General features: G+C 45.8%; 1 protein-coding gene across 4 annotated transcripts; it reads left to right on the top strand.

The window, feature by feature from the left end:
- Nucleotides 1-85: 85 nt before the first annotated feature.
- On the top strand, nucleotides 86-11,103 carry C1S (complement C1s). 4 transcript variants are annotated; one of them, XM_021091133.2, is made up of 12 exons: nucleotides 86-244; nucleotides 1,636-1,756; nucleotides 1,999-2,206; nucleotides 2,677-2,854; nucleotides 4,140-4,265; nucleotides 4,708-4,907; nucleotides 5,099-5,252; nucleotides 5,610-5,725; nucleotides 6,136-6,214; nucleotides 6,733-6,861; nucleotides 7,800-7,874; nucleotides 9,880-11,103. In XM_021091133.2, the coding sequence occupies exons 2-12, from the start codon at nucleotides 1,734-1,736 to the stop codon at nucleotides 10,671-10,673; spliced, it is 2,082 nt and encodes a 693-aa protein (XP_020946792.2). In that variant the 5' UTR covers nucleotides 86-244; nucleotides 1,636-1,733; the 3' UTR covers nucleotides 10,674-11,103.
- The last annotated feature ends 13,810 nt before the right edge of the window (nucleotides 11,104-24,913 follow it).

The following is a 24,913-nucleotide window of genomic DNA, read 5'->3' as shown; positions in this document are numbered from 1 at the left end:
GAGCTCCCCTTTCCCTAAGTCATGGTCTCCCAGCCCCCTCCTTGTTTGGATCAGGGAATTTCAGACATGCACACTGGAGTAGAGAATCACAGGGACAGAATCAGCCCAGGGAGGCCGGCGGAGGTTCCTGCAGAGGGGGTGCCTGGGCCCTGTGCTGCTCTTCCTGGGGGCCGGCAGGGTCGCCGGGCATGCCCACTGGCAAGAGAGAGGGGACTGACCCGCTTGCTCCCATCAGCTTCTGAAGGTAAAAACCTTGAAATCGAAGAGCAGAGCTTTGATGGAGGAAAAAGGAAGGCAGAAAACTTTATATAAGAAGGTTTGGGGCAAAGAGGGAGGGCTGGAAAGAGCAGAACAAAAAGAAGGCAGAATATAGACCCCTTATTTCTCAGGTTGACTCTCTCCACCCCAGTGTCACCTCACCACCTATCACTGTTTTCAGGGTTAGAAACATATTTGGCAGGACTTTTTGGAACTGTGGGGGAAATGCCTTGTCTTTTTAGTAAAGTTAAAAAAAAAAACCAAAACTTGGAAAAATGACCTGGGAAATTGAGGGAATACTTTTCCTCTCTTTTTATGTTTCCTGTCATTCAGATGTACCTTTTCTTCTTCCCCACCCAAGCTTGTCTCAAGACCACTTCTCCCCAGGTTTTTCCCTGGGAAAAGAAGCTCATTCCTCCATCAGTGGTCATTTGGGGCATCCACAGAAATCCATGCCCTAATAAACATAGTCAAGAGAGCTAGTTCGAAGTGATAAGGGGTGGGGGGGGTGTCTTTTTTTTTTTTTTTTTGCTTTGCTTTTTTTAAGGGCTGCACTCATGGCATATGGAAGGTCCCAGGCTAGGGGTCCAGCTGGAATCAGAGCTGCAGCCACCAGCCTACACTGCAGCCACAGCAATGCCAGATCCTTAACCCACTGAGCAAGGCCAGGGATAGAATTCTCATCTTTATGGATACCAGTCAGGTTCATTGCCACTGAGCCATGACGGGAACTCCAAGGGGGGAGCCCAGTGTTAAGGAGAGGGGAGACCTGTCCTAGGAGGATGGTCATGAGGGGGAAAGACTCCTGAACACCTGAGTAGAAATGGGGATATGGTTCTCTGAGGGCAAGAGAGAGGCTGATAGGGTTGGGGCTGGAGGGGACAGTTGGGGGTGAGGAAGGAAAACAGAGGAAGAGGAAAACTCGAGAGAGAGTACTTCTCATTTTGGAGAAAACTTGGGAGAAGGTCCCGAGAAACCACAGGAGAGGGATAAGATTTAGTTTCAATTTAGAACCAGGAAGGAGTTCCCGCTGTGGTGCAGTGGGTTAAGAATCTAACTGCAGTGGCTCAGGTGGCTGTGGAGATGCGGTTTCAATCCTGGCCTGGTGCAGTAGGTTAAAGGATCCAGCGTGGCTTCAGGTGTGGTGTAGGTCTTGGCTGCAGCTTGGATTCCATCCCTGGCCTGGGACCTTCCATATGCCTTGGGTGAGGCCATTAAAAAAAAAAAAACACAAAAAACTAAACCAAACCAAACAAAATTTAGAAACAGGGAGCATTTGAGAGGATGGGTGTCAGGGGCAATGATTAGAGATATCCTTCTGTTTACTCTCTGTGTTATTTTTGCCAAGGGGACACTGACCCTTCACTGCTTCAGCAGGTATCTGTGTTTGTTGGACAAATACACAGCCTGGCACCTCTTTGGCTCCAAAGTCCAGAGGTGCCAAGAGCCAGGACCAAAAGAGCTGTTCACCAGGGATGGACAAATTGCCAGGGATGTGGTAAGTGATCAGGAATCCACAGGGATGTACACAGACTCAGTTCCCTTCATCTTCTCAAGAAAATGGTTCAGATCTGAAGCCTGGGTTTTGCTTTAATGGGGCCTTTTGGCTTCATTCCCACCCAAGCGTCTCCTCTATGGGCTGGTGCCCTTCTCCTTTCCCCTCCCTTCTCCCTGCACTCGTCCGTTGGCACCTGCATCACCCACCTCTCCATGTGTCTTTTTTTTTTTTTTTTTTTTCAGGTGCATTGTCCTACTTTCCCTTTTGGCGTGGGTTGATGCCGAGCCGACTATGTATGGGGAGATCCTGTCCCCCAACTATCCTCAGGCTTACCCCAATGAGGTAGAGAAATCTTGGGATATAGAAGTTCCTGAAGGGTACGGGATCCACCTTTACTTCACCCACCTGGACATAGAGCTGTCAGAGAACTGTGCATATGACTCAGTGCAGGTATGTTCTTTTTTTTTGTCTTTTTGCCATTTCTAGGGCCATTTCTGCAGCATATGGAGGTTCCCAGGCTAGGGGTCGAATTGGAGCTGTAGCCACCGGCCTACACCAGAGCCACAGCAACACAGGATCCGAGCTGCATCTGCGACCTACACCATAGCTCATGGCAAGGCCGGATCCTTAACCCACTGAGCAAGGCCAGGGATTGAACCTGCAACCTCATGGTTCCCAGTCAGATTCATTAACCACTGAGACACGATGGGAACTCCAGTGCAGGTATGTTCTAATAAGCACATAAAGGATTGGGCTGGGGTTGGGGGCTGGAAGGAGAGGTTGCCAGCAGGAGTGCCCCTGGTATGCAGTGAGCTGGAGTCACAAAGTCCTCCTGTGGGAAATGGTCTCATCTTTCCCCCTTTGCTCTGACCTTCCTACCAAAATATCCATTCCCAGCCTCTTTTTGACTCTTCTCTTAGATAAAGTCAGGAGGACGTGAAGAAGGGAAACTCTGTGGACAGAAGACCAGCAAGAACCCCAAGTCCGCAGTGGTGGAAGAGTTCCAAGTCCCGTATAACAAACTCCAGGTGATTTTTACGTCGGATTTCTCCAACGAGGAGCGTTTCACTGGGTTTGCCGCCTACTACGTTGCCGTAGGTAAGGCTCTTCCTTCTCCGTGTACCTCACTGATCCAGCTACAAGATTGAAAACAGGACAAACATTGAGCAATGCAAGGAGTGAGGATTCTGTTTATAACTCTTATGAAGGGTTGGCTTGGATCCCTCCATGAATCACATTTGTGAAATACAAACACATAATCGTATCTTGGTGGTGATGATGATAGCAGCACAAATAGATAATAAACAGTAACTTACTGAGAACCACTGTGAACTGGGCACTGTGTTAGGAATTTTACCTATATTAATTTAATCTTCACCTCAACTCTTTTCTTTTGTCTTTCTTTTTTTGGTCTTTTTAATGCCACACCTGTGGCAGATGGTGGTTCCCAGGCTAGGGGTCGAATAGGAGCTACGGCAGATGGCCTATGCACAGCCACAGCAACGCAGGATCCGAGCCACCTCTGCGACCTACACCACAGCTCACGGCAATGCCAGGTCCTTAACCCACTGAGCGAGACCAGGGATCCAACCCGAAACCTCATGGTTCCTAGTTGGATTGCTTTCCACTGCACCATGACAGAAACGCCTTCACCTCAACTCTTATAGTGGGTGTTATCTCTGCTTAAAGATAAGGCAAGTCAGGACTAAGAAAGTTAAATAACTTGCAGAGACTCATAGAAGGAATGTAGAGTATTCAAACCCATTTAATGTATGGCAAACAAACATTCAGATTCTCTGCGTGTCTACACCTAATCTCCAGGGTAAAATGAAGTCAGGACATCTCAGAGCCAAAGTATTGTTTAGATTTGACAGAAGTGCCAACATCATGTAAAGTAATACATATACTCATTGTTCCTCTGTGAAGAAGGCATAGCCTGTTAAACCTGCAGAGTGTAGCCTCTGGGGCCAAATGCTCTGTTAGTGAGAAAGATCAAGGGTGTCTGGCATGGAGAGCTCCCCTAGAGCTGTGCAGTGGTAGAGTGCAACTCTGGAATCATATTTCAGGAGAGTGATATAGAATAATACCATTCTGGAGTTCCCTGGTGGCCCAGTGGGTTAAGGATCTTCACTGCCGTGGCTCGGGTCACTGTGGTGGTGTGGGTTTGATCCCTGGCCCCAGAACTTCAGCAAGTTGGGGGCGAGGCCAAAAACAAACAAGCAAACAAACAATCAAACAAACAAACCATCCTGAAAGGTGATTCACTGAATGGCTTTAAGCAACAGACCTTTCCTACTTTCTTTACCCTTGCAGTTTGGGGTTTAACCTCATTCTTCCTGCCAGGTCTTTGTCCTTGACCTCAATCTTTCTCTCCTCTTTGTAGATGTGAATGAGTGCACGGATTTTGCAGACTCCCCTTGTAGCCACTTCTGCAACAACTACATTGGTGGCTACTTCTGCTCCTGCCCCCCAGAATACTTCCTCCACGAAGATAAGAAGAATTGTGGAGGTGAGCTTGGCTTCAGATGGGGCGCATATTCCCTGGGATTTGAAATGGCTTGAGGCTTCAGTCAGGGGTTTGTTTACCCTTCCAATTTTGATTAGCCTCAGTGTTGACTTGGCATCTAGTTTTAGTTATCCATAAACTGAGGAGGAGCGATAAGAGTGGAGGAAGACAAGCCTATAGGGTCAGGTTAATTACTTGGAGAAGAGAAAAAGATGTCTGTGAAGAATCAGCCTAGGGCTCTTCATAACCATGACAGGCTCCATCATAAGCAATGTAATAGAAACTCAATAGCTAGTGGGGATCTCTACTGATAGGTATGGGGTGTGTACTTGTGGCATGTGGGCTTCAGTCAGGATTGTCAATTTAGGAGAAGAATCATAGAAAAGGCAGGAACTCCTTTGCTCGACTCTGTATTTGATTCTTCTTTTCTCTTTTTCTTCCTTAGTCAATTGCAGTGGGGATGTATTCACCACACTGATTGGTGAGGTGGCAAGTCCCAACTATCCCAATCCATACCCAGAGAACTCCAGGTGTGACTATCAGATCCTGTTGGAGGAGGGGTTCCAAGTGGTGGTGACTATGCGGAGAGAAGATTTTGATGTGGAACCAGCCGATTCAGGGGGCCACTGCCCTGACAGCTTAATTGTGCGTGAAGGGTGATGGACTTTTCTCCCAGCCTACACAGAGAGATTTTTTTCCTTGAAGACATATTATCTAGCTTTCTGCCCCTTCTTCCCCTACCTTCTTATTATGCTATTTTACTTTTATCCCTTCCATTTGACCTTTTCCTTTTAGTTCTTTCTCTCTTCTGGTTTCCTCATTTTGTTTCTCTTTAGTTTGTTGCAGGAAACCAACAATTTGGTCCCTACTGTGGTAATGGATTCCCTGGGCCACTAACAATTGAAACCAAGAGTAATGCTCTTAATATCATCTTCCAAACTGACGAAACAGAACAAAAAAAGGGCTGGAAATTCCGTTACCATGGTGATCGTGAGTAACCTACAAGTTGCTCTTTGCTTGGTGGTACTAAAGTCCTTGCACCATGTCCAATCGAAACAGGTGGACTCTTGTCTGGATAGGTCTCCTGAGAGTACTCCATTTCCTCAGCAAGATTTTAACCTGTCGGCGGTTGCTAGGAATCCTTCAACTGGTTTTGCAGGTGTAGACAGCTTGGGGGTGGGTAGTTGGCCATGCCATATTATTTTAGGTGCCTCCCTTTGGGAATGTTCGGTGTCAGGATTGAGGATGACCAAACAATGGAACCATTGTAGGAAGTGTGAGAATGATGTAAAGACAATAGAGATCCTCCAACTCTTTGGTAAAAATGTTTTGCTTATCCTTTCCAAGCAATCCCTTGTCCTAAGGAAGTCACGGCCAATTCTTTCTGGGAGCCCGAGAAAGCAAAATACGTGTTCAAAGATGTGGTGAAGATAACCTGTCTGGATGGCTTTGAAGTTGTACAGGTAAAGGACTGTTAGATGCATCTCTCTGGTCCCTAGGTCAGGATGAGCATACTACAATTATCTAATTGTTTACTGAGTGTTCTTGTACGAGCAAGGTATGACTCCTTTTCCATAAAGAGAACCAATCAGGCAGGATCTTTTGTCCTTTTTTATGAATCATGGCGCTCTTTGGACAGCTTGACATTCCCTTTTGCCTTCTGTCTCCCTGGGGAAGGGGAGTGCTGATAAGCTGGGACAAATATGTCCTTTAGTCCCAACTCCTGGTGCTTTGGGTCATTCTGCTAAGATGTCCCCAAGCTTCTTGTGGTGAGGACTCCTCATTGATCCAAGGCCAGAGATCGATTCCATTTTTGATTTTGGTCTCCCATATCTCTCCTCATAAAATTACGGAGATGTCTATTATTTTCCAGGGAACTGTTGGCTCAACGTCTTTCTATTCTACTTGCCAAAGCAATGGAAAGTGGAGTAATTCCAAACTGAGGTGTCAACGTACGTATCTCTTTAAAATAGAACTTTTTTTTGTCCCTCTCAGAGGGAATTGAAAGCTTAGTCCATTAAGGTTCAAATGCATGGTTTGCCCTTAGCCTTGGGAGAGAGTGGATTGGGTTTTTGAAGGGAAGCCAGTCATGGAGTCTCAGCCTTGATCCAATGCCTGGCCAGATAGACAAGTAGGCTTCTTCGAAAGAAAGGGGCTGTGAGATTGGTGGAGTTCACAGAACCATAGTGTCCCATTCCTGCAGAAGCCCCACTGACCATTAAGAGCCAGGTTCATCCTTGTTATTTGTAGGGGGCTATCTGAATTGGCAGCGGGCTGGGAGTTGAAGGATCCCAGTTGTAGAGCATGGCCACGGAGAGGCTGGTGCAGGGAGATTCACCCCAGGTGTATTTACGGATGTGACAGGTGGGGAAGGGATGAGGAACACGGCTGGGAGGATGCAGCTGGCCCAGGGACTCTTCTGGGGAGGACGTGGCTATCCTGACCATCACTCTCTGCCTTCCTCTTGTAGCTGTGGACTGTGGCTCTCCTGAACCCATTCCTCATGGGAAAGTTGAAGATCCAGAACACACTCTATTTGGTTCTGTCACTCGCTACTCTTGTGAGCAGCCGTATTACTACATGGAAACGGATGGAAGTGGTAGGTTTCTTTGACTCAGGAAAAGAGAGACAAAGAGTCAGAGTGTTGGAAGGTGAATGACACTGTCTTTCTGAGTTGGAGAGAGTTTGGAGATAATGAGGGTGATGGGCTGGACTTCATTCTCTAGGCTTAATCTAAAGATAGAGTTTTCTGGGTGTTCCCGTCGTGGCGCAGTGGTTAACGAATCTGACTAGGAACCACGAGGTTGCGGGTTCGGTCCCTGCCCTTGCTCAGTGGGTTAACAATCCGGCGTTGCCGTGAGCTGTGGTGTAGGTTGCAGACGCGACTCGGATCCCGTGTTGCTGTGGCTCTGGCATAGGCTGGCAGCTGCAGCTCCGATTCGACCCCTAGCCTGGGAACCTCCATATGCCGCTGGAGCGGCCCAAGAAATAGCACACACACACACACAAAAAGATAGAGTCTTCGTTCAGAAGGCTAAGTTCTAAAGGATCATCTTCAGAGGTCAGCTTCAGCACGGAGGCAGGAACTCCCCCTACACTATCCCTTTCTATGTGGTTATCCAGCTTTTGACCACCTTTTTAATGTGGAACCTGCAGGAGTAATGTGTCCAGCTTCCAGTCACTCTTCCATGACGACTGACTTTCTTGATGGAGTGGTCTTGGTGGTACTAGATGAAGGGCTGGATGGTTCACAGTACGGCCTCATTGCTTTTAAGTTAATTTACTTTCCCACTTGAAGCACTTTCCCAGCCTCTCCCATCACCCTCTTCCTTCTGCTTAGGAGACTGTTTCTTCTCTCCTTTGGCAGGGAAGGTTGCCAGAGAGCTTGTTTGCAGGATGTTCTCAAGGATTTTTCTAGTTGGTCTGATCTGAACGCTCCCTCAAATCCCAGAGGTGCTAAGGCTCTGAATGGAAGGGGGGAATGGAAGCAAGAAGATGTGGTGGTGATTGTGTCCCTTGTCCCTTGTGCTCTTCCAGAGGAGTATCGCTGTGCTGGCAACGGGAGCTGGGTGAATGAGCTGCTGGGTGCAGAGCTGCCAAAATGTGTTCCAGGTACTCGGGCTCAGGCTTGGGCAGAGACCATAGCCACAGGTGCAGCTGCATGGGGCCCACCCTCTAAAAGTAGCTGTAGGGAGTTCCTGTCATGGCTCAGTGGAAACAAATCTGACTAGCATCCATGATGATGCAGCTTTGATCCCTGACTTTGCTCAGTTAAGGATCCAGCATTGTCATGAGCTGTGGTATAAGTCGCAGACTCAGCTCGGATCCTGCATTGCTGTGGCTGTGGCATAGACCAGTGGCTACAGCTCTGATTTGATCCCTAGCCTGGGAACCTTCATATTCCACCTGTGTGACCCTAAAAAGACCAAAAAAAAAAAAAAAGCTGTAGGATTTTTCTGGCAGTCTAGTGGTTAAGGATCTGGTGTTGTCACTGCAGTGGCTCGTGTCATTGCTGTGGTACAGGTCCAATCCCTGGCCCGGGAACTTTTGCCTGCCATGAGTGCCACCAAAAACATAAATAAGTAAAAGTAGCTGTAATCTTCTGGGGAAAGGACTTGACAATCTGGGTCTCCCAGAGTCTAGCTCAGTGAGGCACAGACAATACTGGGACTTGGGTCTGCCAGGGCCTTGGGAAATTTATCAAGTGCACCGAGTCAGACTGATGATGGAAAGAGAAAAATAAACCAGTGACACTTGGTGTCAGAGTCTGGGCCAGTTAAGTTTGGTAATGGAGGTGTCATGAGGGCGTCTAGAATTGCTGAAAATAGGGCCTGAAAACTGAGAGCGAGGAATCCACCCTGACTAGTCAAATAGCCCAATTATTATATTTAAAGTCTATACAGCAATGAATACAGAGGAATAAATGAAGCCAGGCATTACATCAGAATCACAGTTAAGCAGAAGGCACTCAGGCAAAGCCAGAATGATAATAAGGATCCTCTAGTGTTCCTGAGAACTAGGGACTGAGCCAATTAGTTGCATTTAGTATCTCATTCAATCAAGTCTTTGCAACAGCTCTCTGGGGTAGGTGGTGTTGGTTTCAGCTTAGAGTTGGGTGAATTGAGGGCAAGTTCACAGAATTAGGAAGGGGCAGGTAGGCTTTGAACCCAGGTCTGTCTGCTCAGAGTCCAGGCTGACTAGTGAGAGACCTAGGTAAGACAACTTTATCTGAACTAAAATTCAGTTTTAGGAGTTCCTGTTGTGGCTCAGTGGACACGAATCTGACTAGCATCCATGATGATGCAGGTTCGATCCCTGGCTTCGCTCAGTGGGTTAAGGATCTGGCATTGCTGTGAGCTGTGGTGTAGGTCGCAGACGCAGCTCAGACTTGGCATTGCTGTGGCTATGGTGTAGGCCAGCAGCTATAGGTCCAATTGGACCTCTAGCCTGGGAACCTCCATATGCCACCAGTGCAGCCCTAAAAAGACAAATAAAATAAAATAAAATAAAATAAAATAAAATAAAATAAAATAAAATTCAGTTTTACTTATATTGGGTAATGACAAGTGATCAAACCTGGATCCAGTCAATGAGGAATGAGATGAGAGATGGAGAGAAGAGAACCCTCTCTTTGCCCTACTTCCATGGGTTACTTACGAGGAAGGACTCTGCTGCAATGAGGACTTGAGTAAAGAAAGTGACAAGTGATCTGGGTACCAGAGGAAGGTGGGAGGCTTGTCTCCCTACCACTTGTAGGAGGATAGAGTTTCCCAGCACTGGCCCCCAGTTGGCCCCTGGGCCCATGTGCCAAGCCTGGGGTGAGGTGTGCCTCTACAGGGCTGTGCGCTAAGCTGTCCGCAATGTGAGGCTCGTCTGGGTTCCGTCACTCACACACAGCCTCAGTTTAACCAGTCTTTCCCACAAGCCTGCAAGTGGGATGTTTGGTCCTTAGGTAAGTTCAAGATGAGTCAGGCACTGAGATGGTTGGCCAGGTACAAGGGTGGCTATGTTGTGCTAGAGAGCGCTGAGCCTAGCAGATATCTGAGCAGTTGGACCATTTGCAGGAGGCCAGCAATCTACCCTGCCCACTCCTGACCTCGTACTCGTTCCTTCCTAGTCTGTGGCATCCCCAGCGAGCCCTTTAAAGGAATGCAGAGGATATTTGGAGGAATTATTACGAAGATTGAAAGCTTCCCCTGGCAAGTCTTCTTCCAGAATCCACGGGCCGGTGGCGCTCTCATTGATGAGCAGTGGGTGCTCACAGCCGCCCACGTTGTGGAGGGAAACCGTGAGCCCGTCATGTATGTGGGGTCCTCCTCGGTGGTCACCTCACATCTGGCAAATGGCCAGATGCTCACTGCTGAGCGTGTGTTTATTCATCCGGGCTGGGAGGAGCAGGATGCCTCGGAACGGAAGAATTTTGACAATGACATTGCCCTGGTGCGGCTGAAAGACCCGGTGAAAATGGGACCCACTGTGTCCCCTATCTGCCTGCCAGGCACCTCCTCAGACTACGACCCCTCCGTGGGAGACCTGGGACTGATCTCAGGCTGGGGCCGAACAAATACGAAAGATCATGTTGTTAAGCTCAGAGGGGCCAAGTTGCCAGTCGCTCCCTCAGACAAATGCCAGGAGATCAAGGGGGCAAATCCCAGAATAGGTACAAGTTCTTTTGTTTTCACTGATAACATGATCTGTGCTGGAGGCAGGGGTGTCGATAGCTGTAACGGTGACAGTGGTGGGGCCTTTGCTATGCAGGTCCCTAATGAAGAGACCCCCAAATTCTATGTAGCTGGCCTGGTGTCCTGGGGCCCCCAGTGTGGGACCTATGGGATCTACACGCGCGTGAAGAACTACATTGACTGGATAAGGGAGACGATGCAGCAAAATAGTGCCCCCAGTGTGGACTAACCAGGGAGGTGCCCCCTGCCTCTCCAAGGGCTTCGACCCATCTGTTGCTTTCCATTCCAAACAACATTCCCATAATTTCTCTGTGACTGAGAAAGGACATGGGCGTCTGATTTAACTAGAACTTGATTGTTGGGAGACCTGGTTGGGAGTAGGGTTTGATCATGACATTGTGTTGGTCACTGAGTGCTGTCGGAATCCAGGGGTCTTCTCCCCTGAAGCCATTCTGTGGATAACCATGCGGGAGGGGATATTATCTTGTTCCATGGGGGTCTCATTTCCTGATGATTTTCTAGCATTCCAGTTCTGACTCTGAAATTCATTGCTGGGCATACCCTTGATTTTTTGTTTCCCGTTTACCTGGCTGCAGTTCCGTTTACTTCATCATTCTTGATGTCTACTCTCTACTGTAATAAAGCACGTTTATAACCCAGTTCTGGGTGACTCATCTTTATTTTTAATTTTTTCTTGTTTTTTAAATTTTTTTTTTTTAATTTTTTGGCTGACTTGTCTTATTCCACATCAGGACCTCAGCACCATAGAAAGGGAGTGTGATGGGCTGTTGTGTCCTGGAAATTCAGGCCCCTAGCAGCTAATATTTAATTGCCATAAAAAGAGAAGAATTCAGCTTCTCTTCTCTCTTCCAAATGACATTTATCAAATGTCGTGGATTAGCATAATGTCAACATAAGGTACCATATTCTGCTTTTGAAACTCATCAAACATACCTGAACCTCACTCAGAAGTCCACATACAACAGTTGAATTGACGGTTTAAGATCTTTTTTTTTTTTTAGTTCCTGTTGTGGCACAGTGGAAATGAATCCGACTAGGAACCATGAGGTTGTGGGTTCGATCCTTGGCATCGTTCAGTGGGTTACGGATCCCATGTTGCTGTGGCTGTGGCTGTGGCCGGCAGCTGTAGCTCTGATTGGACCCCTAAACTAGGGACTTCCATCTGCCGAAGGTGCAGCCCTAAAAGCAAACAAAAAAACAAACAACCCCCCCCCCAAAAAAAACGACAAGTCTTTTCTTTTGGCTGCAACTGCGGCATGTGGCAGTTCCTCAGCCAGGGGTTTAACACGTGCCACAGCAGCAACCTGAGCCACAGCAGGGACAATTCTGGATCCTTAACCTACGTCACCACCAGAGAACTCCTGTTTAGCATCTTTAAGTATAAAATTTCAAGATGTAAATTATTTCAGTATGACTCCTAAAAATGAATTTTCCTCTGGTGTGCACTAGTACCATACAATATTATGACTTGATAAACACACACACACACACAAGAAACGCAGCATAGTCTCATCTGATCTCCTGGTGGTTTGGATCCGTTTGTCAGTCAGGCAACAATGTCTTTTCTGGATCGAACTCTGCAAGGAGATGTTATAGCTCATCCCGGAGAGGAGGGATCCAAAGACTCCTTTCGACTTTTCCCCAAGGGTGCTCAAAAACAAACAAGCAAACAGAGAAACAAGTCCTCATCCCCATGAAATGATTAGTGGTGAAAAAGGACCAGGCAGTAGAGACCAGCTTTTTTTTTTTTTTTTTAATTGAAGTACAATTAATTTATAATATTGTGCTAACTTGTGGTGTATATCAAGGAGATGTTTTTATTTTATTTATTTATTTATTTATCTTTTTGCCATTTCTTAGGCTGCTCCCATGGCATATGGAGGTTCCCAGGCTAGGGGTCCAATCAGCGCTGTAGCCCCTGGTCTACGCCACAGCAACAGCAACAGCAACACCAGATCTGAGCCTCGTCTGCAATCTACACCACAGCTCATGGCAACGCCGGATCGTTAACCCACTGAGCAAGGCCAGGGATCAAACCTGCATCCTCATGGATACTAGTCAGGTTTGTTACCGTTGAGCCACAAGGGAACGCCCCCAAGACTAGTACTTTTTAAGCTGAGGACAGGAGAGCTATGGTAGGTTGGCCATTGCCCTAACAGGTTGTCTTACGAAAGATGTGACCTGAAATTAAGAGTTCAGTGGACTCTGGTCTGTTTGATGTGACATGTGGCTTTCAGGAAAGCAGGTTTTTTTGGTTTGTTTCTTGGTTTTTTGCTTTTCAGGGCCGCACCCATGGGATGTGGAACTTCCCAGGTTAGGGGTCTAATCGGAGGTACAGCTACTGGGTTACACCACAGCCATAGCAACTCGGGATCTGAGCCACGTCTGCAAACTACACCACAGCTCACAGCAATGCCGGATCCTTAGCCCATTGAGCAATGCCAGGGATCAAACCCGAAACCTCATGGTTCCTAGTCAGATTCATTTCTGCTGAGCCGTGACAGGAACTCCTAGGAGAGCAGCTTTTATCAGAAGCCAAAAGGAGTGTATTTGTGGCCCATCAAGAAAGGACTTGGGGAGTTCCTGTCGTAGCTCAGCAGAAACTAGTATCCATAAGGACACAGGATTGATCCCTGGCCTCGCTCAGTGGGTTAAGGATCCGTTGTTGCTGTAAGTTGTGGTGTAGTTTGCAGACATGGCTCCGATCCCGCATTGCTATGGCTGTGGTGTGAGTGGGCAGCTGAAGTTCCCATTGCACTCTTAGCCTGGGAACGTCCATGCCATGGGTGCAGCCCTAAAAAGATGTAGAAATAAAAAATAAAGAATAAAAGAAAGGACTTTGATCTTCCACAGCCCCAAAGAGCTAAATTCAACAGCTGACCTTAGACTGGTGATTAACACACGATGAAGTAACTGGAACTCTTAACTGGAGGGTCTGAAGACTCTAAAGGGAGTTACAACAGGAAGCTTCTGGAAGGATTGTGTCAAGCATCAGAAAGCCATTTACATTCTTCCTTAACTGCATACCTGCCAACCACCTGCCTCCACCTGCCTGTTGTTACATGCGCTGTGGAGTTGACAGCGTGTCCTGGACTACAGTGTTTTGGGCGGGAGAAGGGGAATTGCCCTAGAGAAAAACAGAATCGGACAAATATTGAGATTAGGAATATGCTTGTTATGCAGAAACTTTCCTTCTTTTTAATAATTGGAGTAATAGGAAAAGTTAACCTGGAATCTGACAAATAACAGAAAAAGGCAATCCATCCTTGCCAGAGCGAATCTTCAGGGTATTTTGGTCCTACCTCTGCTATGGGCTGAGGTATTGATGAAAAGATTCACCCCAAAGCTGTTGCTGCTGCTTGGAATAATAGGATGGGTGTGTTTGTCTTGCATCTTACAAGCTGTACTGGGTGAGTGGCAGGGAGGGGCACTCAGTGAATCATATTCAGAGACTTCAGAGCTGGGAAGGCCTCATCACCAAGGCCTCAAAGGGCCAGAAAATCATTCATTGTGGCTTAAAAGGCATCAATCATATGGCCTTGCGAGTCACTTGGGAATAATGTGCGTGGTTCCCTGGAAACTCAGGAAAAGACTTCATTTTTGAAAACAGGTGAATTATTTGTCCCATTTCTTTGATCAGAAGAAAATTGTTGCTGTTGTTGTTGTTTTTAGGGACACACCTGAAGCATATGGAGGTTCCCAGGCTAGGGGTTGAATCAGAGATACAGCTGCTGACCTACACCACTGCCACAGCAATGTGGGATTGGAGCCACATCTGCGACCTACACCACAGCTCCCGGGAATGTCGGATCCTTAACCCACGGAGCGAGGCCAGGGATTGAACCTGTGTCCTCATGGATACTAGTTGCTTTAGTTACCCCTGAGCCACGACAGGAACTCCAGAAGAAAACAAACGGTGGATCAGCTCCTCACACCAGGGGAAAAAAGACAGCGCCTGGAGGCCGAGAGAACTTTACGGTAAGGACCCTTGCTGGAACTAGACTAGTTCAGAAGGGGCTGGAAGGATCTGGGGACTCTCTAAAGTTGCTTTTACTGTAATTTCTAGAACCAGAAGTGTCTTCTGTGAAAATGTGACAGTTGACTTTCTGCATAGCTATTCTTTTTTTAAAATTAAAAATATGAGGAGTTCCCGTGGTGGCGCAGTGGTTAACGAATCCGACTAGGAACCATGAGGTTGCAGGTTCGATCCCTGCCCTTGCTCAGTGGGTTAACGATCCAGCGTTGCCGTGAGCTGTGGCGTAGGTTGCAGGCGCGGCTCGGATCCTGTGTTGCTACAGCTCCGATTCGACCCCTAGCCTGGGAACCTCCACATGCCACGGGAGCGGCCCAAGAAATAGCAAAAAGACAAAAAAAAAAAAAAAAAAAAATGAGAACTTTTTTCAGCTTTATTGAGGTATAATTGACAAATAAAACTGTAAGATACTTAAATGTGATGATCTGATATACATATATGTATATATGTTGTGAAAGAAATTCCTTCATCAAGTTAACTCATACATCTATCACCTTACATATTTACTCTTTTTTTTTTTTTTTTGACTTTTTGCCTTTTCTAGGGCCGCTCCTGCAACATATGGAGGTTCCCAGGCTAGGGGTCGAATCAGAGCTGTAGCCGCCGGCCTACACCAGAGCCACAGCAACGTGGGATCCGAGCCGAGTCTGCAACCTACACCACAGCTCACGGCAACACTGGATCCTTAACCCACTGAGCAATGCCAGGGATTGAACCCGCAACCTCATGGTTCCTGGTCCGATTCATTAACCGCTGGGCCAGGACAGGAACTCCCTCACATTTACTCTTAAAATAATTTTTTTTTTTGTGAGAATATAGAAGTTGTACTCTCTTGGAAAATTTCAATTATATAATATAGTGTTGCTGTCACTAGATCCTCAGATCTTATCTTATGATTGAAAGTTTGTACCAGTCATTCCCAATTTTCCCCACCCCCTATTCTCTGGCAACCACTTTGGTTTTTTTTTTTTTTTTTTTGGCTGCATCCTGGGTATGCAGAAGTTCCCCACCAGGGATTGAACCCATGTTACAGCAGTGACCTGAACCACGGCAGTGATAATGCCAGATCCTTAACCTGCGGAGCCACCAGGGAACTCCTGGCAACCCCTTTCTCGTTTCTGTTTCTAAAAGTATGACTTTCATTTTTAAATATTTCACATATATATGATATCATGATATCATGCAGTATTGCCTTTCTCTGTCTCACACATTTCACTTAAAATAACACCCTCCAGATTCGCCCATGCTGTTGCAAATGACAAGATTTCCTTCTTTTTTTAAGGATGAACAATATTACATTGTGTGTACACATGTGCACACACACACATACACACACACACACTCACACTATATATGTCCTTGATCCAGTCACCTATTGAGGGACACTTTGGTTGTTTCCACATCTTGGCTATTGCGAATAACGCTGCAATGAACATGCAATACAAGTACCTCCTTGTATTTCTTTTGGATATAAACCCAGAATTGGGATTCCTGGGTCTTATTGTAGTTCTTTTTTTTTTTTTTCTTTCTCTCCTCAGGGCCACACTTGCGGCATATGGAACTTCCCAGGCTAGGGGTCGAATTGGAGCTGTAGCTGTCTGTCTACATCACAGCCACAGGAACACCAGAGCTGAGCCACGTCTGCGACCTACACCACAGCTCACAGGAATGCCAGATCCTTAACCCACTGAGCAAGGCCAGGGATCGAACCTGCATCCTCATGGATGCTAGTCGGGTTTGTTACTGCTGAGTCATGACAGGAACTCTGGTAGTTCTATTTTTAATTTCTTGAAAAACCTCCTTTCTGTTTTAATAGTGGCTGTATTAAAGTTCCTTGGGGGCCCAGCAGTTAAAGGATCTGGCGTTATCACTGCTGTGGCTTGGGCTGGATCCCTGGCCTAGGAATTTCAGCATTTGAAGGGCTTGGTCGAGAAAAAAATAGTGGCTGTATCAATTTCCATTCTTCTTTTTTTTTTTTTTTTTTTTTTTTGTCTTTTTAGGGCCGCACCTGTGGCATATGGAGGTTTCCAGGCTAGAGGTCTAATCGGAGCTGTAGCGACTCGGCCTACGCCTACACCACAGCTCACAGGAATGCCAGATCCTTAACCCACTGAGCGAGGCCAGGGATTGAACCCGCAACCTCATGGTTCCCAGTTGGATTCGTTAACCACTGAGCCACGACGGGAACTCCTCAATTTACATTCTTAAAAACAACATACAAAGATTCTATTTTCTCCACATCCTTGTCTTTTTGATAACAGCCCTCCTGAAAGATGTGATAATAACCATCCTGACAGATGTGAGGTGTGAGATTGTGGTTTTGATTTGCATCTCTAGAAGATCAGTGATACTGGGTACTTTTCCATGTACCTTTTGGCCACTGTATGTCTTCTTTGGGAAAATGTCTATTTGGATCCTTTGCCCATTTTTTAACTGGGTTATTTCCTTTTTTCTATTGAGTCACATGAGTTCTTCGTTTATTTTGGATATTAACCCCTTGTCAGATAGGTGGTTTGCAGATATCTTCTTCCTTTTTGTAGGTTGTCTTTTCATTTCGTTGATGGTTTCCTTTGCTGAGCAGAAGCTTTTTAGTTTAATGTAGTCCCACTTGTTTGTTTTTGCTTGTATTGCCCTTGCGTAAAAAAAAAAATCACTGCCAAGACCAAAGTCAAGGAGTTTACCCACTATGTTTTCCTTTAGTTTTGTGGTTTTCAGTACTGTATTCAAATATTTCGGATTAAAGACTTTCTCTCTCTCTCTCTTTTTTTTTTTTTTTTTTCTTTTTAGGGCTTCACTTGTTGCATATGGAGGTTCCCAGGCTAGGGGTCCAATCAGAGCTACAGTTGCTGGCCTACACCACAGCCACAGCAATGCAGGATCCAAGCCACATCTGTGACCTACACCACAGCTCAGGGCAACGCCAGATCCTTAACCCACTGAGCAAGGACAGGGATTGAACCTGCAACTTCATGGTTCCTAGTCGGATTCGTTTCTGTTGGGCCATGACGGGAACTTCAAGACTTCCTCTTTTTAAAAATTTATTTTTGTATATGATGTAAGACAGGGGTCCAATTTCATTCTTACATGTGGCTATCCAGTTTTCCCAACACTATCTCTTAAAGAGACTAACTTTTCCCCATTGTATATTTTGGCTCTTTGTCAAAACTTAATTGAACATATACACATGGGCTTATTTCTGAGCTCTCTATTCTGTCCCATTGATTCGTGTATCTGTTTTTAATATCAATTCCATACTGTTTTGATTACTATAGGTTTGTAATATAGTTTGAAATCAGGAAGTGTGATGCCTCTAATTTTGTTCCTTTCTCTCAAGATTGCTATGGCTATTCAGGGTCTATATAGTTTAATAAATATTTTAGGATTTTTTTCCTATTTCTGTGAAAAATGCCATTGGATTTTGACAGACATTATATTGAATGTACAGATGGCTTTGGGTAGAATGGACTCTTTGACAATATTAATTCTTTCAATCCACAAGCATGGGCTAGCTTATTTATTTGTGTCTTTTTTTTCTTTCATCAATGTTTTATAGTTTTCAACATACAGATTTTTCACCTCTGTGGTTAAAATTATTCCTAAATATTTCATTCTTTCTGATGCTATTGTAAGTGGAATTGTTTTCTTAATTTCTCTTTCTGAATCTTTAGTGTTTTTAATATACAATATCATGTCACCTATAAATAGAGACAATTTTACTTCTTTCTTTCTAATACAGATGCCTTTTTTTTTTTGGCTACACCCATTGCACATGGAAGTTCCGGGGCCAGGATCAAATCCAAGCCACAGCTGTGACCTATGCCACAGCCCAATCCTTAACCTGATCCAAATCAACACCTCCACAGAGACAAGTTGGATCCTTAACCTGCTGTGCCACAGGAGAGCTCCAGATGTCTTTTATTTATTTATTTATTTATTGCTTAATTGTTCTGGTTGGGACTTTTCGTATCACATGGATTGATTTGTGGTTATTGAACCACCCTTGAATCCTGGAATAAATCTCACTTGATCATGGTGTTTGATTATTTTTTTTGAATATATATATTTTTAATAGTTATTTCCCTGGTGTTTATTTTAAGATACTGTTGAATTCAGTTTGCTGCTGTTTTGTTGATGATGTTTGCGTCTATGTTCACCAGGAATATTGACCTATAATTTTTTTTGGTAAGATCCTTTCTGGCTTTGTTATCAGGATAATGCTTACTTTGTGAAATGAGTTTGGAAGTGTTCCCTCCTCTTCTATTTTTGGAAGAGTTTAAGAAGGATTGGTATACATTTTTTAAAGTTTAGTAAAATTCACCAGTGAAGCCATCATGTCTTGGTTTCTGTTTATTGAAAGCTTTTTTTTTTTTTGTTTTTTGTTCTTGCCCATGACATGTAGAAGTTCCCAGGCCAGGGATTGAACCCATGCTACAGCAGTGACCTGAACCATAATAGTAATAATGTGGGTTCCTTAACCCACTGAACCACCAGGAAACTCTATGTTGAGAGTTCTTGTTTTTTAGGGCTGTACCTGTGGCATATGGAGGTTCCCAGGCTAGGGGTCCAAGTGGAGCTACAGCTGCTGGCCTATACCATAACCACAGCAACACCGGATCATTAGCCCGCTGAGTGAGGCCAGAGATCGAACCTGCAACCACATGGTTCCTAGTTGGATTTGTTTCTGCTGGGCCATTATGGGAACTCCTATTTTTTCTTTTTTCATTTTTTTTTTTTTTTTAGGGCTGCATGTGATGCATATGGAAGTTCCCAGGCTAAGGGTCAAATCAGAGCTGCAGCTGCCAGCCTATCCTGCAGCCACAGCAATGCCAGATCTGAGCTGCATCTGTGACCTACACTGCAGCTCACATCAACATCAGATCCTTAACTCACTGAGTGGGACCAGGGAATGAACCAGCATCCTCATGGATACTAGTTGGCTTCTTAACCCAAGGAGCCACAATAGGAACTCCACCATTTCTCTAATCTTAAAAAGCCTTCCTTGGAGTTCCCATCATGGCACAGCAGAAATGAATCCGACCAGGAACCATGAGGTTGCAGGTTCGATCCCTGGACTTGCTCAGTGGGTTAAGGAACCAGTATTGCTGTGACCTTTGGTGTAGGTTGCAGATGTGGCTTGGATCTGGCATTGCTATGGTTGTGACATAGGCTGGCAGCTACAGCTCCGATTGAACCCCTAGCCTGGGAACCTCCATATGCTTCAGATGTGGCCCTAATAAGACAAAAGACCAAAAAAAAAAAAAAAAAAAGGGCTGTCTTCTTAGAGTTACCTTAGTGGCTCAGTGGAAATGAATCTGACTAGCATCCATGAGGATGCAGGTTCGATCCCTGGCCTCTCTCAGTGGGTTAAGGATCTGGCATTGTGGTGAGCTGTGGTATAAGTCACAGACATGGCTCAGATCTGGCATTGTTGTGGCTGTGGCATAGGCCAGGGGCCACAGCTCCAATTCGACTCCAACTTGGGAACCTCCCTATGTCATGGGTGAGGCCCTAAACACGCACGCGCAGGCACAAAATCCTTCTCTTGATTCCAGTTTCTCTGACAGCTTACCCTATTTCTTTGTTCCCTTTTGCAGCAAATTCCTTAAAATGATTGATTATACTCTGTCTGCAGTTCTTCTTTTTCCCACTCTCTCACCATCTCCAGTCTGCCTTTTATCTCTATCGATCCTCCAAACCGTGCTTCTCTGGATCACCACTGACTTTGACATTTGACATTGCTTTATCCCAGGTTCCATCTTCCGTCTTCACCTTGACTTACAAGCGACATTTGCCAGGTCGATCAGAGATCACTCCTTTGCCTTGATGCACTTTCTTTCCTTGGCTTCTGAAATTCTGGACTCTCTGGGTTTTCCTCCTGCCTCAGTGGTCACTCTCTTAGTCAGCTCAGACTGCTATAATGAAGCACCATGGACTGGATGGCTTAGACCACAGGCATTGTGGACATCTGGAAGCTGGGAAGTCCAAGGTCATGGTGCCAGAAGATTCAGTTCTTGGTGAAGTCGCTTTTCCGCAGTAAAGACAGCCTTTACTGCGTGCCCACTTGACCTTTCCTTGGAGCATGCGTGTGGAGGGAGAGTCTCCTCTTTCCAAGGGCACGAATCACATTATGAGGGTCTTACCCTGATGACCTGATCTGAACCAAGTACTTCCCAAAGGGCCCACCTCCAAATACCATCATGTTGAAAGTTAAGTCTTCAACATATAATTTTTTTTTTTTGTCTTTTTGGGGCCGTACTTGTGGCATATAGAGGTTCTCAGGCTGGCGTAGAATCGGAGCTGTAGCTGTTGGCCTACACCACAGCCACAGCAATCTGGGATCTGAGCTGTGTCTGCGACCTATACCACTGCCCATGGCAACGCCAGATCTTTAACCCACTGATTGAGGCCAGGGATTGAACCAGAGTCCTTATGGATACTAGTCAGGTTCGTTTCTGCTGAGACAGGATGGGAACTCCTTCACCATATGGATTTTGAGAGGACCCAGACATTCATCCCATAGCAGTCACTATTTTTAAGCCTCCTTTCCTGATTTGTCTTATTCTCCCAGACTTTTAATTCTGGCAAGTCTCAGGGCATAGTCATTGGTCTGCTTCTCTTCTCTATCCAACTTCACTCCCTTGGTGGCCTCATTCAAGCAGTGGCTTTTAACATCCACCATATGTGACTCTGAAATTTACATGTTTAGCTGAGACCTCTTCTGTCAACTCCAAATTTATACACCAATTTGGAGGCTGTTCAAGCTATTCAGCATCTCTCCTTGGATGTCTAATAGGCATATTTGTAACTTTTTGAACACACAGGATACAGTTATAACAATTTATTTTAATGTCTCTGTCTGCTAATTGTTGTATCTGTGTCTGTTTTGGCTTGTGTATTTTTTTTTTTCTTTCCACTTTTGGCTGCCCCATGGCATATGGAGCTCCCTGGCCAGGGATCAGATCTGAGCCACTGTTACTACCAGAGCCACAGCTGTCGCAACGCCAGATCCTTAAACCACTGTGCTGGGCCAGGGATTGAACCCATGTCCCAGTGCTCCAGAGATGCCCATGATCCATTTGCACCACAGCACAAGCTCCTTGCTTTGGTTTTGGTGGATTTTTCTCCTCATTACAGATTATATTTTCCTACTTCTTTGTATATCTCATATTCTTTCATTGGTTGCTGGACTGCGAATTTTATCTTGCTGGTGCTGGATATTTTTGTAGTTCTATAAATATATTTCAGCTTTGTTCTGGGACTCAGTTAAGTTACTTGGAAACAGTTAGAGCCTTTGGGGTCTTGCTTTTAACATTTGTTAGCTGGGACTAGAGCAGCATTTAATGTAGGGCTCACTGTTCCTTGCTACTGAGGCAAGAACCTTCTGCAGACCTACCCCACGCCCCATGAATTCTGAGGTTCTTTAGTCCGGCTGGCAGGATCTGGTGCTGTACCCAGCCCTGGTAATCGCTGGGTACTATTCCCTCTAGCCAGCTAACACAGCTTTTTTCTCTCCATCCTGCAGTCATGTCCTTGCATGTAGGTGTGGCTGTTCCCTCGGTGTGGCTCTCTCCTCTTTGATACTTGGTTCTATGCACCTTTGGCTCTGTCTCCTCCACTCAGAGAGTCCACTGACATGAGTTCCTCCTCTCAGCACCTCAGTTTGGAACCTCTCAAGGCAGTAAGCTGGGCAGTCATAGGGCTCAGTCTCTCCAGAATCATTGTCTCTGGTACCAGAGGTCCAGTGTATTGAAAACTATTGTTTCAGGAGTTCCCTTTGTGGCACAGTGGAAACGAATCTGACTAGGACCCATGAGATTGCAGGTTTGATCCCTGGCCTTGCTCAGTGGGTTAGGGATCCAGTGTTGCTGTGAGCTGTGGTATGGGTTGCAGATGCGGCTCAGATCCTGCATTGCTGTGGCTCTGGCGTAGGCTGGTGGCTACGGCTCCGATTAGACCCCTAGCCTGGGAACCTCCATATGCCGCAGGTGTGGCCCTAAAAGGACAAAAGACAAAAAACAAAACAAAACAACCCCCCCCCCGAAAAAAACCCTGTTGTTTCATATGTTTGATGTTTTTGCTGTTGTTGCTGTTGTTTGCTTGTTTCAGGAGGGAGGGTCAGTCTGATCCTGGTTACTCCATCTTGGCCCAAATTGATTATTAGAAACTTAACTTTTTTTTTTTTTTGCTTTTTAGGGCTGCACCTGCGGCATGTGGAGGTTCCCAGGCTAGGGGTCTAATTGGAGCTACAGCTGCTGGCCTACGCCAGAGCCACAACAACACAGGATCTGAGCCGCATCTGCCACCTACACCACAGCTCATGGCCATGCCAGATCCTTAACCCACTGATCGAGGCCAGGGATCGAACCCACAAACTCATGGTTCCTAGTCAGATTTGTTTCCATTGTGCCACGATGGGAACTCCTTAACTTTTTTTTAATGAGTTTTTTTGGTTTGTTTGTTTTGTTTTGTTTTCAGGGCCTCACTCACAGCATATGGAGGTTCCCAGGCTAGGGGTCCAATTGGAGCTCTAGCTGCCGGCCTACACCACAGCCACAGCAACGCAGGATCCGAGCCGAGTCTGCGACCTATACCACAGCTCAAGGCAATCCTGGATCCTTAACCCACTGAGCAAAGCCAGGGATTGATCCTGTGTCCTCGTGGATGCTAGTCAGATTTGTTAACCGCTGAGCCACAACAGGAGCTCCTATAATTTTGATTACATGTTACCAATTGCTTTCTATAGAGTTTGTATAAATCTATATCCCAAAAAACAATGTACGAGTATCTAGTTTCTCTACATCTTTACCAATATAATATATTATCTTTGCCAGTCTTAGAGGTAAAAAGGTAATGTCTTGGAGTTCCCTAGTGGCTCAGTGGGTTAAGGATCCAGCACTGCCATTGGTGTGGCTCTGGTTACATCTACATTGCAGGGTTCCATTCCTGGCCCGGAAACTTCTGCTTGCCTCTGGTGTGGCCAAAAAGAGAGTGGTGTCTTAATTAATTAATTAATTAATTAATATTTTCCTTATTATGAGTTACATTAAACTCCAAAGTCAGAAATCAATTTCTCTATTATTTTTCCTATTGTCTATTTGCAGAGTATTGGTTTTGTCCTTATTTTTCTATTCCAGTGCACTTGAAGAATAAGATGCACATGACTTTGGGGGAAAGGAGTGGGAACCAGGGAGATCAGAGCAGTCACTGGATTCTCCTGGGATCACCTTTGATGATTGCAATAAGGACCAATGACTCAGAATCTTAACTTTGCCAGGAACTCTATAAATAACATAGTCAGAGTTCCTGTCGTGGTTAACAAATCCAACTAGGAACCATTAGGTTGTGGGATCGATCACTGGCCTTGCTCAGTGGGTTAAGGATCTGGCGTTGCCGTGAGCTGTGGTGTAGGTCAAAGACGCAGCTTGGATCCCAAGTTGCTGTGGCTGTGGTGTAGGCCGGCGGCTGCAGCTCCCATTAGACCCCTAGTCTGGGAACCTCCATATGCCACAGGAGCGGCCCAAGAAAAGACAAAAAGACAAAAAAGAAAAAAAAATAATAGCTGAATTTTTTACTTTTTGTATTTACCGTGACCTTCTCTACCCACTCCACTCCCACCTCCTTTGGAATTCTGAAGGTGTTTCACTTCTGCAAACACATTTTTTTTTGTCTTTGTAGGCCCGAACCTGAAGCATGTGGAAGTTCCCAGACTAGGGGTTGAATCAGAGCTGCATCTGCCGGCCTATGCCACGCCGGATCCAAGCCACATCTCTGACCTATGCCACAGCTCATGGCAGTGCTAAATCCTTAATCCACTTATTGAGGCCCATGGTCGAATCTGCATCCTCATGGTTACGGGTCAGATTTGTTTCTGCGGAGCCAGGACAGGAACTCCTCCCTCTCTCTCTCTCTCTCGTCTTTATTTTATTTATTTTTTTGTCTTTTTGGGCCGCACCCATGGCATGTGGAGGTTCCCAGGCTAGGGGTCTAATTGGAGCTGCAGCCGCCGGCCTACACCACAGCCACAGCAACTCGGGATCTGAGTCGTGTCTGCGACCTACACCACAGCTCATGGCAATGCCAGATCCTTAACCCTGAGCGAGGTGAGGCCAGGGATCGAACCCATATCCTCATGGATGTCAGTCAGGTTTGTTAACCACTGAACCACGACGGGAACTCTGGGAGCTCCTCTCTTAAGGGATATTTAGAGATTGGAAGGTGGGCTGTTAAAAAAGCTGTTATAAAAAAATTTTTAGGCATTCTCTCATGGCTCAGTGGGTTAAGGATCCAATGCTGTCACTGCTGTGGCTCTGGTCACTGCTGTGGTACAGTGCGATCCCTGGTCTGGGAACTTTTATATGCCCTGGGTGCTGCCAAGTTGGTTTGTTTGTTTCTTCATTTTTGTAAAGAAAAAGGAT

Source organism: Sus scrofa, chromosome 5, assembly GCF_054392235.1.
Source record: "Sus scrofa isolate SSC_HxYL_T2T_F1_AM1 chromosome 5, Sscrofa_HxYL_maternal_Yorkshire_Landrace_v2.0, whole genome shotgun sequence".
NCBI classification, from domain to species: Eukaryota; Metazoa; Chordata; class Mammalia; order Artiodactyla; family Suidae; genus Sus; species Sus scrofa.
The sequence above is the reverse complement of the archived record's forward strand: the minus strand, read 5'-3'. Positions and strand labels throughout refer to the sequence as shown.

Bases quoted from the DNA above. Each gene is read 5' to 3' on its own strand.
- C1S (XM_021091133.2), top strand. From the start codon at position 1,734: ATGGACAAATTGCCAGGGATGTG. The intron at 1,757-1,998 runs GTAAGTGATCAG...TTTTTTTTTCAG, and splicing joins GACAAATTGCCAGGGATGTG to GTGCATTGTCCTACTTTCCC. The intron at 6,862-7,799 runs GTAGGTTTCTTT...GTGCTCTTCCAG, and splicing joins CATGGAAACGGATGGAAGTG to AGGAGTATCGCTGTGCTGGC.